This window comes from Protopterus annectens, chromosome 15.part0, assembly GCF_019279795.1.
Source record: "Protopterus annectens isolate FY-2018-M chromosome 15.part0, PAN1.0, whole genome shotgun sequence".
Taxonomy (NCBI): domain Eukaryota; kingdom Metazoa; phylum Chordata; order Ceratodontiformes; family Protopteridae; genus Protopterus; species Protopterus annectens.
In genome coordinates, this window is record NC_056749.1 from 644,228,965 (window position 1) to 644,248,734 (window position 19,770).

A 19,770-nucleotide genomic window follows, 5' to 3' on the forward strand; every position below is an offset into this window, starting at 1 on the left:
ATTGACTGGTAAATTGGGTACCATTGTCAGAAAAAAGTTTGTGCGAAATACCATGGACTGAAAAATGATGTTTCAACTTAATAATAACAGTACTGGATGTCAGGTTAGGTAACAAAAAAATCTCAAACCAATTTGAGTATGAGTCTACCAACACTAAATAATGCTGACTGTTCCACTCAAATATGCCAGTGGCAACTGTTGACCAAGGTAGTTCAGGAATCTGGTTTACCTGAAGAGGCTCTTTTTGTAAGTGTGGCTTTGTACTATTGCTTACTGAACAAGAAGAAAGTACTTTATCAATGTCTTTAGCTAGAGAAGGCCAAAATATGAGACATCTCACCCTACGTTTAGCAGCTTCTGAACCTGGGTGGCCACGATGCAAAATCTGGATATACTCATGTTGTAAGGAAGTAGGAACAATTATTTTAGGGCCTTTGAATATGACGCCATCTTCCATCAGCATCTCGTCTCTGTATGGAAAATAAGGTTGCACGTCTAATGGTACGCAGGAATGCTTTGATGGCCATCCAACACAGATGAAGTGGTTGAGCTTTTGCAAAATTGGATCAGTCTTTGTATGATCTCTCAGCTCATCAAGTCTTGTAGATGAAAAATTACACACTTCCATGACATCAAAGTCAAAATGTTCTGCATGTAGCTTTTCTGTAGTATTTCTGGGTGATCTAAATAAGGTATCAGCCAGATAAAGAAGTTTGCCTTTAGTATAGACCATTTTGAAGTTGTACATTTACAATCTAAAAATCATTCTTTGTAGTCTTGCTGGAGCTGTGTACATAAGCGTCTTTAAAATAGTTATGAGGCTGATGATCAGTTTCTATCTGGATAGCTCAACCATAAATATAATTGTGGAATTTTGAACATGCGAACACAATTGCCAAAAGTTCCTTCTCAATTTGAGCATACTGCATCTCAGTCTGGGTAATAGTTCTTGACCCATAGGCTATTGGTCTACTTTCTTGGAGAATAACTGTGCCAAGACCAAAATTTGATGCATCACAGGAAAGAACTACCAGTTTGTGAATATCATAGTAGCCTAACATAGGTGGGCTGGCAATTTTCTGTTTCAGGACATCAAATGCTCTTTGGTGTTGTTCTAATCATGACCATGCAATGTTTTTGCATGTCAGTTCTCTTAAGGACAATGATAATTCACTGAAGTCTGGTATAAACTTGCCCAAATAATTGACTGACCATACCAAGAAAATGCTGTAAGGCTTGGACATCGTCAACAGTTGGCATTTCAAGAATGGCTGTTTGTTTAGAAGGATCTGGTCTTAAGCCTGAACTGGTAAATAAATGTATGTAGGCCACTTCTGGTAGCTTGAATTTCCACTTCAAAGGACTGAGCTTTAGATTCACTTCACGTGCTCTGTTCAAACTTCCCTGAGGTTTCTGTCATGCTCTGCTACTGCATGCTTAGATGTTATCTTTCTGGCTGCTCTCCTAAAATGGCACTGCTGCCTTGCACGTGCTCTCTCTCATATGCACGTGCACAACCTGAACTGCTTCTTAAAGATACAGCATACTATATGTTCTACAGGACTGAATTAAAAAAGTATTCAGTTTTGTACTGATGAAATGGATTTAAAAGATGTTAAAATATTTTTAATTTATGTGTTATTCAGTTTCAGATATTGTGAAAGTTATACATGAGAGCTATATTTCAAATGAGGGTAGGATGTTATTTTAAAACATGAAAAAGATGTGATAAAGCATTTACCAATTGTTATGTATATAGATGGAAACAGAGGAATAATTAGGTATATGGGACAGCCAAAAACTTATTTTTATCGTGTGGATTTCAATAATCTGATAAATAAGTGTACAAAAATAAGATGGAATTAATGCAGGGAGAAAGGTCATATGATGAATCAGCATAAAAGGAATGTAGAATATGTAAAAGTGAATAGGTATTTTTGGTTTGATTTTAAAAAGAAGAAGCAATATTATGTAGAATAGGATGATTAAGAAAGCCCTGTAATGTTTGAAAGTAATAAGGCAGTAGGAGGGGAAAGGGGGAAGGAGTGTTAATGAAAGAGGATGAAATAATAAAAGATGACTTGGGTAAAAATTTTATATTTCAGGAGAATGAAGATACCAGTACTGAGAGCATTGAAAACAAAGAAGAAATTGAAAGTGGCAGGTCAGGTGTTTGTGAAGGGAATGTAAAGGATGCCAGGAAAATAAATCTGAGAGGTGCTAGGGTAAGTATGAGAAAAAGAAATTTAAAAATGCATTAGCAAAGACTGAAAAGAAAGGTAAGGAGTGGTTTTAGATGTTTCAGTTAATGAAAATAATGACACAATTGATTCTGAAGATTAAAGAATAATTGTACATAAACTCAGAGAAGTATTCAATTGCTGAAAGAATAAAAACAAGAAAACAACAATTGTGATACTTATCATAAAATTAAAAAGAAAGAGCAGTAATAATTTTAGAGTACTTTCAGTGAGTGTGAATAGTATTATTAATATTGTAAGATGGATAGGGATACTGAAGTGATGATGTGATGTAGTTATCAGTCTTACTGAGGATGTATGACCCCTGAGAAGTAAAGAATGATTGCAAACAGAAAAGTTGTGAGGCAGAAAAATAATATGGAATTTAGGAAGTGGATGCTGTTCTGGAGTGATGTATTGTGTAAAAAAAGTAAGAATATTAGATGCAACATTGGTAAGGATGGGAAGGGTAAGTGTGGATGTGAGGTAAAGAGAATTTTTTAAAGAATTATTGCAATATATGTATGTACAAATGGCAAGGAAAGAGAGAATCTGTCTCATCAAATATTAGATCATGTGGTGGTTAACATGGCAATTATTATTGCAGAAGACTGTAGCTGTGATTTAAGGGGAAATGTAAAAAGAAAAGGAAATGTGTTAAAAATTACAAGTGATAAAATGTAGTAAGTTAGCTTTGTGGAGTAAAAGTCAATGGACTTATAGAAACAGGGCAGTTGGGTCTGAAGTTGATTGTTTTTTACTATCAGAAGATTTGGGTATAGCAGATAGTGATACATTAGAGACAGTGTTATTCCCCCAGGATATTTCTACTACAAAGAAAACAGGGCACATGGAGATGTACTTACGACTTAACCATCCTAACCACTTTTGAAAATATCTAAGAATTCAAGATGTTATTTCTCCAAAGCTTACTTTCTCTGATTTTTTTCTATGAGCTTGTCAAGTTAGCTTGTATCTGAAGGATATCTACCTTCTTACTCATCATTCAAATCACAGATAGTTCTTAAGATTTTGTGATATAATATACAATCTCAGTTCATGAGCATAATTTAGGACCTTCATAGAAAGGATCAAAGTTAAAGACATTACAGATTTAAATTTGTATGAAAAATTAAATATATTGGAATGTTATAGTCAATGATTTTGGAATGAATGGTTTTCACGTTAATCTTCTTGGATATGTTTCTTGAATATTCACACAGATGTATTTTACGATGGTTGGTATTTAACAAGGTTTGTGTCTTGAAAGTTTTGTAATAATAAATATAATATTAATAAAAAGATTTTGTGCTTTGGGATTTAATTTTTAGCTGTGTTGCCCTTTTGTCTTTCTACACCTCCAAGAGTATTCACAAAAAGTCTGACACTAGTGGGAACATTCTGTAAATGCCAAGGTTCCCATGTCTAACCTTATTTTGATGACCTTATGATCCAGGCTACTTTAGCACACACAAGACAAATTATCCTTCAGGACATAAAACTCACAATAGCCAGCTTTTTTGCCTAAGTTCACTCTGAAAAAATTCACCCTACAGTCTTCTCATAACCTATTTTTCCTAGCCTGTCAGTCGGGTATATCTTGCATGGTGGATTTTCTGACTCGGAGAAAAATCCAGTCACTGACTTCTTACTTTCAATCATTTTTAGTTCTGGAAATAACTTCTACAAGAATGAATTCCATTGATGGACCAACTAGATAACTCAGTACAGGAATACCTTTTCTGGTCCCTGCTCCCCATCACAAAGTTTCAATAGATCTCTCTCAAACTTGGTTTCTGTAGCCTTTACAATGGGCATAAAAGTCCAAAGAGTATGGGCTATGCAAGACAAGCACAAACACATAAATATAAAACAAATACAAGCTATGATCATACCCTACAGACCTTTCACTACCTCTGGTCTCTAGGAACCTTACAAGTCCTGAGAGACAGTTTCACAGTTATGTGGTATATAAACAAACAGCAGGGAAGAAAACCCTGTCATCTTTGCAGGCTAGCCATGGTGGCTTAGTATATTGCTATTCATCACAATCTGTTTATTAAATAACATCTCCTCAGAGATGAACTCAATAGCAGGTTACCTGAGAGATTCAAGGCGGAGCCTCAGGAATGGATGTAAACAGGGAAGCCTTCCTACAAATTGTCCATCACTTGAGGAGAACGTCAGATAGATCTTTTTGTGTCCACTCTGAACAGACAGCCCAAACTGTTCTGCTCCAGACTTTCATGCAGGTAAGCATAGACACCTTATCAATCTCATGGTAAGGAAAATCACTGTCTTTCTGATCATTCCAAAGGTCCATATGAATATCAAGGAGGACACCCAAAAATGATGCTGGCGAGTCCCCTTTGATCCAGACAAGAGTGGTTCTCCACCTTTTTTTTTTTTTTTCATCTAGCGAAGGGCAATCACCACACATTACCCAGAGGATGGACCAACTCTCACAACAAAATTGCTGACTCATTCTTCTGAACCTACAAACTGTTAGTTTAATAGTTTGGATAATATGCTTCTAATTCCCTTAAGGCACCTCTTTTCTCAGGACATACTGCAGGTAATGAAGGAGGCAAGAAAACATGCAACAGGAAAACCTTAATTTCCAAAGGGAAGAGATTTTCTAGCTGGTGCCATAAGACAGGACAGGACTCATCAATTGGGTATTCCCATTTTCTTTAAATATGTGTGAGGTGCTTAAAAGAAGGGTTGTAATAGTCATCTATTAAGGGTCATTTACTACAAATTTCTGCCTGTTTCTTGTAGATAACCTTCTTTTTTCATATTATGAGTTCAACTGTTTTCTGAAGGGCGTTGTTCATATCAGGACTAAGAAAAATTCTTTCCTTCTCCTTGGGACATGAAATATGCATTGGAAAAGCTAACCCTTCCTCCATTTGAACCAACCTCCTCTACTTCTTTACAGCTCTGCACCTGGATGACATTCTTGTTAGTGGTTTTCACATCTGCTAAAAGTTTCAAAATTACAAGCTTATATGTCTTCTCCGCCCTTCCTTGATTTTTCATAAGGAGAGGGTCACACACCCAGCTAATCCTTTTATGCCCATAATGGTAAATGAAATGTTTTTAAACCAATCCATTCATCTTCCTATATTTTCCTCACCCTTAAAATAGGGTGGGGGGAATAATTCTTCATTTACTTAGCATTCACAGAAAACTAAATTCTATTTAAACAAAACAAATTTCTGCAGGCCACTAGTCTGTTTCCTTTGAAGGAAAAAAGATAGGTTCACCTGTGTCAGAACTAACCATCTCCAGGTGGAGTTCTATTGCTTTATCATTATGTTATTAAACTTTCCATGGAAAATGCCACCAAGGCCTGGTCAAAACATATTTAATTAGAGCTGATGCATATTCAGGAATAGCCTTTTTTAATGATCTCGATTCAAGAACTATTCTGAAAGCAACCACTTGGCCATTCATCTACATCTTTACTAAACATTACAAGATAGATGATTTTTCTACAGCCAGAACTAGTTTTGACAGCTAATTTCTCCAAGGGACATGGGACTCTAGCTCTGTACCTCAAACCTTCTCCCAATCAGTATGAAAGCTTTCAAAATCTTTCCATTAGTTAACCATACTAAAACAATAAGCTAATGAAGAACACAGTACAGTTGTGTAAGAACTTATGAAAACAGTCTGAGGAGATGCCTGTTACAGTATATTTACCTTACTTCCTTCTTTCTACCTGTTTTTTTTTCTCTCTTTTATTTGGCCAAGATAGACCTATTTTTTTTATTTTATCCTCTTCTGTTCCTGTGTACCTCAGTTTGTTTTACTTAAATGTTTGGCCTTGGACAGATTTTTCTGGAATAAGGAAACTCTAAGGAACTTTGTACTTGTACATTGTGTTACATACCAACACGTAATCTCACGCATAGATCATAAGTCAAAAAAGAAGGAGCTCACGCTGTTGTAAACTGGTTAATGTACAGTATTCTTCACAGGACAATTCCTGTAATATTGTAACGGTGATCTATTCAGACATATACTATTATGGTAAACTTACACAACTGTATTTACTCAGTATTCATACACACATCTATAGCAATATCTAGGATCAAACAGGATTCAGCATAGCCATAGCATTTGACATTCAGAGGATGGAGAATTTCCATTATGTTGAAATTATTTTGGTGCAGACACTCAAGGTGCATGGCATTTGGATGGCATACAGAGTAGGAGCAGACTGACCACTTAGAGACCAGATGCAGCAGTCTTGCTGTGAGGGCATAAACATGGTGGGTGGGTATAACCACTCAATAAGGCAGACTCACTGTCCCTTCACTGAAATGATCAGTATTGCCAAACAGAAGGCACATAAGACTGGAAGACAGAGTGACAGAAATCTACCACAGGGTGGGCCTTCGAGGTGCAAAGGACTAGGGTTGTCAGTTATCAATCATTTGCCCAAATTAGACAGAAATCAAAAGATAGTCCAGTAGTTTATAAAATGATGTACAAACTCCAGTATTCTATTTTTCAGCGCAAACCAGAATGCCAAAGTCTATGAAAATATCACCTCAGACTGACCTGTTTTCTGAAAGCATGATGCAGTCAAGTTCAAAACCTGCAAAAAAAATACAGAAAAATATATTCCACATCCCACCAACATACCCATTTACAGGCAGCTGGAAGTATTCCTTCCATCTGATTTTGATGTCCTATGGATTGCTAAGCAGATTGTTGCTGGCATTCCTTTTGAATGGTGTCTGACAACTATCTTATTTCTCTTTCTGTCTTTGCCTTACAACACGATAAAGATTTGAGTGTCATCTGCTGATTCACTTTCCAAAAGCTGGTAGATTGGCTCTGATGCTTTATTATTTGCTATGTCAACTTTTCTATAAGCCTGTTGTTTAGCCAGCCAGTATTCCTCCTAATTCTGGTCCATCCTCGGTATCTTCCACTTTTTTCTGCATTTCTTTCCTTTGTTAAATTCCTAGACTTGTGCAGTTCCCCACCAGCATTCCTTATGTTCCTCATTTCCATACCTGGCTTAGCGGAAAATCTGTTCTATTGAATTTAGACATACTGTTCTGAGATGCTGTCGTTCTTCTTCAGGATATCCTCTCTTTTCCTTACCGTCATGTCACACACTTCCATGCTGTGTCCTGTCAGTGAATCTATACTGAGTGTTACAATCCTTAGTTCATTTTTTAGTATGTTGATAGATTTTACATTCAGCTGTCGCTTGTCATGGCTATTCTAGGTAACCAATCCTGGTTAATTTGACACTGGAGAGCCAGTAGCTTATTTAGCCAGCAGTGCAGGGCTTTATGCTTTATGGTAGCCAGTAGAGGAACATAGACCTCTTTTACCAATAACATGGGTCTATGGCATAGGTCAGAATAGCCAGGTCCTCAACACACTTATAACTTGCAAATACCAATGTTTATTTTTTGATGACATTAGTCAATGTGAAAACATTAACTAAAGCCAATTTTAGACCATTGCGTGGTTAGCCCTGACCTGGCACACAGTTTGTAATCCATTTTCTTCTGTCTAGTGCATACTATGGACCACAGTGTCTGCCTAAAGCAGTTAGTCTATACACAACTCTTCCCACATAGTATCTCTGGGAAAGAGGAGATGCAGTGCTGACACGCCCCTCTTTAGCCTTGGCGTACCACGTGCATTTATTAATATGCAGTAATATAAAATAAAGTAAGTGTTTGAGTGTCTGTGTGGTAAATGCTTGGAAAACATCCAATGTAGCCTCGGTTGATTGCTGAAAGGTTCATGCAGGTGACATCATACATCATCATCATATGTTGGTATACAGAAGTACAGGAAGACAATGTATTCAAAGCAATTTAGCATGCAGACAAAACACACTGGCCAAACTTCAGATTATATCATTATTTACTTGAAACATGTCCACAATTTGTTTATCAATTAGGACACAGTTGTTCAGACACCATTTGTAAATTTTAGGAGTTCGTAGGCTTTGAGGATGTGCAATTCAGTTAGCACTGGTAGCAGCTAAGGTAAAATAATGCTGCTCAACGCATGTAGATCACAGCTTCAGAGATTCTTGGGTTCAGACTGAGCTAACAGCTGAAACCATTGAGAAGTTTAGCCATGAATATTAACAGTATGCCAGTTAATACTGATAAAAAGATTGTTTCCACATATCTCTGCCTGAATTTATGGTCTCTCATCCAGTTATCAAATCTGTTCCTTTAAGTATGTGTTACCTTGCTTGGCATATAGAAGGAGTTCATTCCAAAGACAGGAAAGGAGTTATGCTAAATACTGTCATGCCTGTAGGCATTGTTGATCTTGTGGTAGAGACTGGAGTCTTTTGCAGAAGTATTAGACAGACCACTAGTTCTGCAAAGGTAAATCAGACTAAACAATGCTTAAAAGGCTAAAAATAGATCACCTTTTGGGAGTTCATATGAGTCATGGTAGAGAGATAGGGATTTTAGTCTTTTGTTCATCTGAGATTTTGTGACATACCATCTTCTTGGTCAGAAAGCTTTGGGATCCTTCATATTGGCCAAGATGATTCTTGAGGTACATTTCAAAAGAGGCATAATTTTCAAAGATGGGGCAAATAACACAAGAGTGTAGAAGGACTGAGTCTGCATGGGACCTAGAGGACATACCTTTGTAAATCATACGAGTAAGACAAAAGGACATCCTCCCCATAACCAAGATATGGTGATCAAAAAGAAATTATGTTATCAGTACATGAGACCAAGTCACAGACATTTGCATCTGTTTTGAAAATTGGAAGAGCAATGTGATAAAAACAGAGGCCCTTTCTAAAGGCAACTATACTGAATTTTTAGCATTTAAGGTAAGCCAGTGATTAGTATAGCACATATGCCTCTCAACCTCTTAGCAAAAGAAATCTGGACAAAGACTAAAATAATTGCATGACAAAGGCCCAAAAATAGAGAAATATTTTAAATAATGCTCATGTAAACTCTGAAAAGTGTTAGAAAACATGATTTGTGGTAGCAAACATTTACTGATGGGTATGAAGTCTGAAACTCAAATGCATGTCATTATTTATTTGTTTGTATCACTAGAAGCAGATAGTAGCAATAGTTGTTGGTATTTCTAAAGGCATTCTCTGCTGCAAGTTATTTGTTTTGTGCATCTTGTGCATTGGGGGGCTCTAAACCAGCTATTAGGACACCAAAGATAGGCAGTGGATGCAGGTTTCTATAGTCAGGTATTGTCTGCTTTTTTTTCTTTTTAGAGCTTACTCTGATTTTTTTATTGGCTTGCATACTTTGCCCTACTTTCCCAACTAATAACAAATCTACGACAGTGGGGAGGGCTTTCTTTCTTTCTTTTGGCTGTGAGTGCAGAGGCTTCCCAGAAGGTTAAGTGTTTTGTTTAACAGCAATGACAGTTAGGTGCAACTAAGGCTCTTTTTTTGCATTGTGATATTTGTTTTTGAACTTACTGTGCTTTGGTTGGGTTTTGATGCCAGATGGTACAGCTACAAAAATAGGTAGAAGCTGCAGATTTGTGCAGAGAGGAACTGTCTCTTATCACTCTTTCTGCATTTGGCAAGTCTTCATCATTCAGGAATTTCATTATTTTAACTCAGTACCCCTTTAAAGTTCCCCTGTGATATTTAGTGGACTGTACGCTTTCCTTACTATTTACTAAGTAATGAAGAGAGTTGTGACAGTGAAAGAGTTTTATTTATTTTTTGTTTCTCTGGAAATTCTTCCCTGCAATCAGATACTTGTGTTGGGTCTCTGTATGTCTTGTTTTCTCTGCCTTAGTGGGTGTGGTGGGGCTCAAACCACATTTTAAAAGGATTGAGACAGGTAGCAGCTGAAGATGTTTGCAGTGAGGTACAACCTGTTGTGTATGTGCACAATTTTTTTATTTTTTAGCAATCTGGACTTTCTTTCTGTAATTGCAGTAGGCCTTCAAAGATTCTATGGTGGTGTTTGACTATGTACTGCCTCACTATTTTCCTAACCTATAAAAAGAGCTGTGACAATGAGGATTTTTTTTTTATTTCTTTATGATGGCTTTGTGTAAGTGGAAATCATAATGGCCCTTTCAATTTTTGTTCCAATACTTAGAAACAAAGAAACAGTGGTTTACAAGGATCAGGGTTTTACAACCAACATAAGAGGGGAAGAAGGTACTAATAAGGTATGTACGTATTCTGGTATTTCTCCTTGTGAGGAATAAAGTTATGGAGTAGGTAACTGTTAAGCTGATAAAAATGACATAGGTGGCCCACAAGTCCTTAGGCTCTTACCAATTAGGATTTTTAATAGGCAGGGTCATGCCCACTAAACCTTGTCAACCTTCTAAATCTCTTGATAAGGGCCAACAGTCAAACTGCCTACTTTAATCGCACAAGGCCTTTGACTCTACACATATTCCAATAATCCATATATTGCATACAAAACATATTCCTTAATGTAGCTGGTATAGCAGTTCTTCAAGTCCAGGTCTATACAAATATGATTCACATTATACAGCCACACCACTCAGCCATCTCAGCAAGTTTAAACTTGGATTTTAGTGCCAAACACAATTAAGCAATTTTGAAAGGTGTTTTTCATTTCAGACTTCCCACACATCTAGTGTTTACCATTTGGGATGTAAGATTTGTTTCTAAGAATCTGACCTTACTTCCCTTAGAGCTTGCATATATTCTACTGATCTCAACAGCCTTGTATGATTTTGGCCAGGATTTATTGACAAGTTGTGTAATACACAGTGTGTATTTTCACTTGAATCAACCCTTTGCAGATTGGTGTAAAGTAGTAGTGATTCACGGTGCCATGTTACAGTACAGTGAAGTGAGCTCAAATGTGCAACAGAATGTGTACATAAACAGAACACAAATGAAACAGTTTAGGGAAATTGTCCTTATGATATTGCAACCAAAACAGAAAACCACCAACAACATCATCAGCAGAATTTAAGGTCATTTAGTGGATGGTTGCTACCCTCCTGCTGTTGATTTTGTCTCTGCCTGGGATCTGGCCAAAGCATTCAACAGTATTCCCTATGCCAGTATCACTAATAAGCTAAGCACTTTAAATGTCAACCCTTACATGCTGAGGTGGACAGCAAATTGGCTAAAAGACAGAATCCACATTCTCAGACTGGCAGGCTCCTACCCTGAAACTACTACTGTAATCAGTAATATCCCCCAGGGATAGCACGGGGGATCTGGCATTATCAGCATCTATATTTGATTTACAGAGGAAATATCTGGACCTTTGGTTAACTAAATTTGCATATGACTGTAAACTTCATATTATTGCCAAATATACCTATGATTCTGTCATATTACAGCTTTAACTTACTTCAGTACAGTGATGTACCAAAAAGGGCTAAGCTCATGCAAAGATATGGATCTTAGGCTTGAGAATAAAAATACTTTTTGAATTATTTATATATTTGCCACTAGCACTGTTTGCTTTTTATGTAATTGAACAGGTAATAAAAATTGGAGATAGCTGAAATGTAAACTTCTTGTAAAAAGAAGTTTGAAAAACATCTAGTCCTGCCTGTTTTAAATCATCCGTTTTTTTTTTTTTTTAATTTGTGATACCTGGGCTGCTTGGTTATACGCTCTCACGTTCTGTTTTTTTAGACTTTCAATTAACATACACCATAGTCGGTTGTAGTTATTATTACTATCATCATCTGGCACTTAGAAAAGTTAAAAGGGAGAGAAGAAGTCTGAAGAATGTTACAGAAACTGGCGTGTCATTGAAAAATGTTTTGGATGTGGCAGAAACTTACTTAGGCAACTTAGTGGGGAATTAAGAAGGTAGACGTGAAGGGAAACAAGGGCATTAAGATGTTAAACAAGGAATTTCAAATACAGATACACAGAAAGATATAATCGCAGGAAGTAAATCATGTGTTAAATACGTTTAGAGTTAAAGGGGGTGGGTCTCCAAGTGTCGATGTTTTCTTTTAAAATGGTTTACTTATTGGAGTTTGGAAGTTGTCTTGCATGGTAGAACTGTTTGATAAATAATTCACAAAGGTGAATTTGAGGCCAAAATAGTTTTTGGGAGTTCTAGTCAAATTTATATATTATAAGGGAGACAGCCAGATACAAGGAATTGGAGACCCTTGTCAGTGATACATATTGACTATAAGGCACCAAGTAAAATGTTACAGGTGATACTAGAGAGTGTATTAGAAAACAGTGTGGAACTATAAGCAAGTAGGAGAGATAGTGGAAAGTTACTAGTCTTAGTAATGAAGGATAGAGGAATGACACAGAGAAGAGTATAGGTAAGGTTACTGAGCTGTGACATTTCCACAACCTCCAGTAATGTATCATATTCAGTTTTATACCATATGCTTTGGGGTAATAGGTTAGGGAAGGGATTCATACTGCTAGTGTATAACAAAGCATGACTAGCCCATGAAGTTAATGGAAAAGTGGGAACAAGTATTAATATTTTGAAACAAATAATGTAGGGTTTACAATAAGTGCCATGCTTTTGGGTCTGTTAATGAATGTGTTAATTAAAATAATGGTAAATTTAACATCAGATAAAAAACTGCTATTAGAGGACAGGCACTGGTAATGGTGACCTTATATTTGGCTGATGATTTCATGCCAATGTAAATAAAGGACAGGCACTGGTACTGGTGACCTTATATTTGGCTGATGATTTCATGCCAATGTGAACAGAATTGATTAGAAGAATTTCTGCTATTAGTAAAAAATACTCACAGAACTTAGGGCACAAGTAAGCAAAGTTAAAAGCAGGGAATCAGGGGGAAGACGGAGCATTAGCTGGCATTACACATGAGAATAACAGTATACAAAATCTGGGTATAACTTCTGGAAATTGTTATAGTTCAATGGAGATAGAAGGTATTACTATAAAATGAAGAAGACAGTGATTTATCATTAACAAACTTTAGTGAAGTATAGCCCCTGCAAGAAAATTGCCAATCAGAAATGTATGCTATATTTTTGAGGTAGTCTGGAACAGCAAACTTAATCTTATTAAAAATGGATGTCCAAAAGCAATTGATCCTCTCATATTTTAACCTCATTTCAGATGTTCTATATGACTAGACTGAAGGAGGAGAAGTAAGGAGTAGTGAAGGATATTCTGGAAATGTTCTATGAAGAGCTGATATAAGAGATGAGGGGGGGGATAGAAAGGAGAAACACAGTAAAATTAAGATGTTGGGTTAAATATTAAACATATGAGATAATGGTGAAGTGAAGATATTATGAATTTCCTGTTTGAAAGGTTATGAGAACCATTTATTAGAAGGGTATCCTGAATACATTTACATCAGTGAACTGGCAGAATGGGCTACATGATTATGGGTGGAGGTTCATTCATAGAAGGCTATCTGTTAATTTGCAGTATAAATGTAAAGCCCATGTGGAAAGATGTTCTGTTATAGATGTTAAGGAGAAGAAACATTACAACATGTCAAATCTGACTGTGGAAGAGATAAGGAATTGGGGTTTATTTGTTCAAAATGTAAATGCAGCAGACATTTGTCAAATTAGCATTCACTGTGTTTAATATGGGTATCTTGACAGGAAAGATGAGTTGGATAGATTAAAGACATTAGATAAGATAATGCTGAAAGGGGCATGTTTGATATGGAAAGTAAAATGTGAAAATATTTTAATAAAGAATGGGACATAAAACAGAGATGCAGAAAATATGGAGAAGACTTACTTATACTTTAGCTGAAGCATACGAAATCTGTTGTTCTTATGTAAGCATTTTTTTCCATTATGAATCTTATTTTTTCCTTGTTCATGTCTTCACCTAATTTAGTACTAACAAAGTTTAAATAATTAAAGAGTAATGATTGTTTAAAAGAAACACTTTTAATAAAAAAAAATAATACTGTTTGAAATTGTCATGAAGCCTTTTGTATCCATCTGAGTTGACACCGGTTGAGGCAGAAAGGACTGCAGTTTAGTATGACCTTTATGAAGTAATTTTTCATGGAAGTGGTATAGGATAATTTGAATAAGTCTGCTGAAGAAGTGACAGAATTCAGCACATCCCAGACATACAACAATTCTTGCATACTTTGCACTTGCAGGATGATCCCTTTGCAATCCACTTCTGGTATAAAAATAGCATTGAAAGTATTTCCATGCAAATATCCTAAACCATCTTGATTTAGTTGCATATATCAAAGCTCTACACTCCACCCACCCTCTTTTTTCCCCAGTCCTGCCTGAATTTCTCTGATTTATTGTTATAAATATAATTTGTATTTTTGTACACTTTATGGATTGCACCCTTTTTTGACAGCCCTATTGTCTCTTGATTCCAACAACCTTTGCACCAGTGGTGACCACTCACTATCACTTCTCTTTATCTACCTTTTTATCTATAGTCTGCTATTATTCCCTGATACAAAACCAAGCAGTTTTGTTTACTCCTCCCATTCTCTTACCCCATCTTGGTTATTTGATCCCTATACCTAAGCTCCTTGGTTAACTTTCTTCAGTACTTTTCATTGTTTCTTGCCTGCTTGCTGTGGGACATCTCAACTGTCCCTATTTTGGAGGGACACCCCTTGATATTTCTCAATGTTTTGTTTTATTCCTCCTAAAAGTGGTAATCATTTTGAGAATTTCTAAGATAATAGTGCCAATATTTACAATTATTGCCATCCCCTCACTCTCTTAGCTTTTCAGTATATTATCTAATACTTTATAATGTTCTATTTGGTTATTTTTGCTTTCCCCAACACTTGCTTCGTATAAAGCAATCTCTCACAATCTCTCACTATCTCTATTAGTCCTACCTTGACTCGTCATCTCTTTCCATTTCAGTTTACATTCTTTTACATGTAGTGTGTAAAATGACCTTAAATATCCTTTTAGATCAGGCAAACCTGTGACCCCTTTTTTGTCATTATGATCATTTTATCTCACTTAACATTAGACCTCTTTCCTTTCCAAATAAAGATCATCTGTTTCTTATTTATTGTTTATCTTAACTTATCACCTGGCTGACAGAAGTGCATTTTGCCAACAAATAGCATTAAGGGGACCAAAACTATTTCCATTACATGTATCTTACAATGTAGATCAATTATCAATACCTCAATTTTCTTACCTTTCAGACTATCTTCTGATAAGTTTTTACCTACATTTCCTTTGCCAATACTAATGCATCTTTCCTAAGCCATATTCCTAGGTACTTTATTTTTTTGTGCCCCAAAGATAGGAGAATTACTGCACTAATGCATACAAATATAACTCTTGTTTTATATATACTTATTATATATCCCCAAAACATTTGGAACGTTTTTCAAATATTTCACAATACAGAGACACTGTATTCTGGATTTGTGCAATAGATTATGTCCATCTGCAAACACTGCTAGTCTTTTCTGATCTGTCTCCTCTTCCAATATACCTTTTAACATGCAAACATTGAAAATAAAGACAAAGGCTCTGGAAAAGTAGGCAAATCCAGCCAAAAATCTGGACACCTTATTAGCATACATTTTGAATATGAAATAGTACCTCCCTATACCATTAGGAATTTAGGATACTAGTCAGAAACACAAATTAAAAAAACTGGACGTGCCAGAAATGACATGAAAATGTATCCATTTTATCAAAGGCACGTAATAAGATCTGCAGACTTGAATGACATTCCAAAAAATCTACATCACAAAGTTATTTATTTTTGCTTCTGAAATGGGAGACGGAAGTTATGGGCACTTATACTTTAAATCGGTGGTGCCCTAGTATGTTGGCCATGTAGTGTGGGTTTCTATGAACTAAACAGCTTCAACAATCTTGTGCAATGTGGGGGATTTAGAGAATTGTGTTAAGGGTTAAACCAAGCCTAAAAATCTGGACATACCTAAAAAATATGTACATTATGTGAAGGTGCAAATCTGTCCTGAAAATAGGAATGTTCTTCCAAAACAGGTAGAGCTGCGGGTTTTACCTTCCACTCTTACCCCTGGATGTTTGCACCTCTTACGTTTATTGTTAGTGGCTCTTTATATATTATAAATAATACTAAGGAAAGAAGACATCCCTACCTTATTCATCTAGAGAATCTCAGTTCATCTGGTGAAATATCTCCCTCTCTTTTATTCTTGCTTCCACCCTTTTATATATTTTCTTTATTAATTCAATTATTTCAGTAGGAAATGGAAATTCAGCCATTACCCTACTTGCTGTATCAAAAGCTTTATTTGCATCTAGGAATATCAGGAGTATCGTCATGAGGTGAACCAGGAGTATCATTATCATCAGGTGTACCAGGAGTATCATCATCAGATGTACAGGAGTATCATCATCATCATCCAAGTGTACCAGGATTATCATCACCATCAGGTGAACCAGGAGTATCATCATCATTATCAGGAGCATCATCATCATCATCAGGTGAACCAGGAGTATCATCATCATCATCATCAGGTGTACCAGGAGTATCATCATCATCATCATCAGGTGAACCAGGAGTATCATCATCATCATCATCAGGTGTATCAGGAGTATCATCATCATCAGATGTACAGGAGTATCATCATCATCAACATCATCATCATCATCCAGGTGTACCAGGAGTATCACCATCATCATCAGGTGAACCAGAAGTACCATCATCATCAGATGTACAGGAGTATCATCATCATCATTAGGTGAACCAGGAGTATCATCATCATCAGATGTACAGGAGTATCATCATCATCATCATCATCATCCAGGTGTACCAGGAGTATCACCATCATCATCAGGTGAACCAGAAGTATCATCATTGTAATCATCATCAGGTGTACCAGGAGTATCATCATCATCAGATGTACAGGAGTATCATCATCATCCAGGTGTACCAGGAGTATCATCGTCATCACTATCATCATCATCATCAGGTGTACCAGGAGTATCATCATCATCAGGTGTAGCAGGAGTATCTTCATCAGGTGTATCAGGTGAGCCAGGAGCATCATCATCATCATCATCAGACGTACAGGAGTATTATCATTATTAGGACTCTGTCCTGGGGCCCCTCCTGTTTGGCATATACTTCTCAGAAGTACAGGCAAGCACGGAAGGGATGTGGCTGACTAAGTTTGCGGACAACTGCAAACTGGGTGCTATAATAGAGTCTCCGGCCGACATGGAGATCCTCCAGAAGGGCCTAAATGAGACTGATGCATGGTGTCAAAGCCATGGTCTCAAGCTAAATGCAAAAAAATGTGTAGTAATCCCCTTTGGAAAAAACAGAGTACCCGCAAACTACAACATAGGAGGTAATCCCCTGAAATCTGAAGAAGAAATAAGGGATCTAGGGACCCAAGTAGATAGTCAGCTTTCCTTTGATAACCATGTTGCCAAAGTGGTTAGAAAATCCTTCTATGTAACCCATTTGATCACGAAAGGGTTTGCATCAAGATCTAAGGATGTAATGGTGCCCCTCTACTCTTCCCTCATCAGACCCATTATTGAGTACAATGCACCAATTGGAATGTACCTGGCTAGACATCTCCAGCAGCTGGAGAGACCACAAAGGTACCTAACCAAGAGGATTACTGGCCTCAAACAGTTGCCCTATGCAGCACGATTGAAAAAGCTAAGTCTGTTCTCTGTTGCATACCACTTTCTCAGAGGCGATCTCTGTCTAACGTGCAGAGCCATGTCCAACCCAGAATTGTTGAACATGCTCCATCTTAGCAAAACCAAATCTACTCAAGCTACATGCACTAGGGATATAAACCTCAACACAACAATGAATAGAACATGTTGGAGGGATAGATTCCCTTCGCAGAGACTTCCCTTACTATGGAACAGAGTCCCGATCTACATAAGACAGAGCCCCTCACTATCACTCTTCAAGAGGAACCTTGATGAGTGGATAGGTAACAGAAAGTTTACACCGGGGATCACACCAACAGTACTACTAGATAGGGGCCAAGGGTACTAGCTGCTAGTACAAGGGTCTAGGAAACTACTAAAGGGGTGGTGAATACCTGGCTGGGCTAATTTATGCCTTTGGGCAGATAGCCCAGTACCAACCTATGAACCTATTATCATCCAGGTGTACCAGAAGTATCACCATCATCATCAGGTGAACCAGAAGTATCATCATTGTCATCATCATCAGGTGTACCAGGAGTATCATCATCATCTGATGTACAGGAGTATCATCATCCTCCAGGTGTACCAGGAGTATCATCATCACTATCAACATCATCATCAGGTGTACAGGAGTATTATCATCATCAGCAGCTGTACCAAGAGTTTCATCATCAGCAAGTGAACCAGGAGTTTCATCATCATCAGGTGAACCAGGAGTATCATCATTGTCATTATCATTAGGTGTATCAGGAGTGTCATCATCATCATCATCATCATCATCATCAGGTGTACCAGGAGTGTCATCATCATCGGGTGTACAGGAGTAAAATCATCATCATCCAGGTGTACTAGGAGTAATGCTATTTTTTTCTTGTTGTCCTCCTTATCCTTCTGAATCATCAGGGTTCTATTAATGATGTCTAATGTCTGCCTCCCCTCTAAATCCACAGTGATCCAGTTACACTGGGACCCCTTGAAAGTAGCAACTCAAATATAAATTCAGCCAGTCAAGTTGAGTTGAACTGGTTCAGTTCCAGGTTTTCTATCACATCTACTTTTGAAGTACAGGCTAACACAGAAGGTCTTTGCTAATGAAGTTAAATGACTGCAAACTAGGAGCCATAATTGAAACTCTAATGTGAGCATCCTACAAAGGGCCTCACTGAGACAGATGCCTGGTGTCAAAGCCATGCCTCAAGCTCAATGCCAAAGTGCTTGTCATCCCTTTGTAAATCTGTACCCATGAACTACCATACGTATAAACTTAACGCACCAAAAGTGTGATAAGAGGACCTTGGGACACAGGTGGACAGTGGTCTCTCGGCAGCACGATAATCACGCCGCCACGGTGGTCAAATCCTTCTAAGTGGCACACTTCATCACAAAGGTTTCTCATCCAGAAAAAAAAGGTCATTGTTCCCCCTCTTCTCATCACTCATTAAGCCCATTATAGGTACGCGCCTTTTGGTATATGCCTCAAAGGCATCAACAACTGGAAAGGCTGCAGAAATACCTCACGGGGAGTTACTGGCCTGAACAGATACCTATACGGCCGTCTCAAAAACTCCAGCTACTCCGTGCTCATCGCCTACTCCAGAAATTGATCTCTGCCTAACACCAGCAAAACATGTCAAACCCAAAGCTGTTGGACATGCTCCCTTAAAAAGAAATCCCAATCCCTCAAGCTTCACATGCTCTGGGACCAAAGCCTTGTCCACAATAATAAACAGAACAGCATGCCAGAGGATAGATTTCTGTCAGAGACTTCCATACTCTGGAATAAGCTACCTATCTATATATCAAACAAAGCTCCTCATTAGCACTCTTCAGAAAAATCTTGATGATTGGATGGAAAATAGAGAATTCACCTTCAAAGGGATCACCCTCTGGGGCTCTGCTCCAACAGTAGCACAGGAAAATAAT

General features: G+C 37.3%; 1 protein-coding gene across 1 annotated transcript; it reads left to right on the forward strand.

The window, feature by feature from the left end:
• The first annotated feature begins 2,051 nt into the window (after window positions 1-2,051).
• On the forward strand, window positions 2,052-18,588 carry LOC122789866 (putative protein TPRXL). The gene is made up of 5 exons (XM_044057299.1): window positions 2,052-2,225; window positions 4,660-4,744; window positions 16,522-16,854; window positions 17,043-17,201; window positions 18,308-18,588. The coding sequence occupies exons 1-5, from the start codon at window positions 2,052-2,054 to the stop codon at window positions 18,586-18,588; spliced, it is 1,032 nt and encodes a 343-aa protein (XP_043913234.1).
• The last annotated feature ends 1,182 nt before the right edge of the window (window positions 18,589-19,770 follow it).

Coding starts and splice junctions, on each gene's coding strand:
- LOC122789866 (XM_044057299.1), top strand. CDS start 2,052: ATGAAAGAGGATGAAATAATAAAAGATGACTTGGGTAAAAATTTTATA. Junction 4,745..16,521: donor TTCTTCTGAACCTACAAACT/GTTAGTTTAATA, acceptor CATTATCATCAG/GTGTACCAGGAGTATCATCA. Junction 16,855..17,042: donor AGTATCACCATCATCATCAG/GTGAACCAGAAG, acceptor AATCATCATCAG/GTGTACCAGGAGTATCATCA.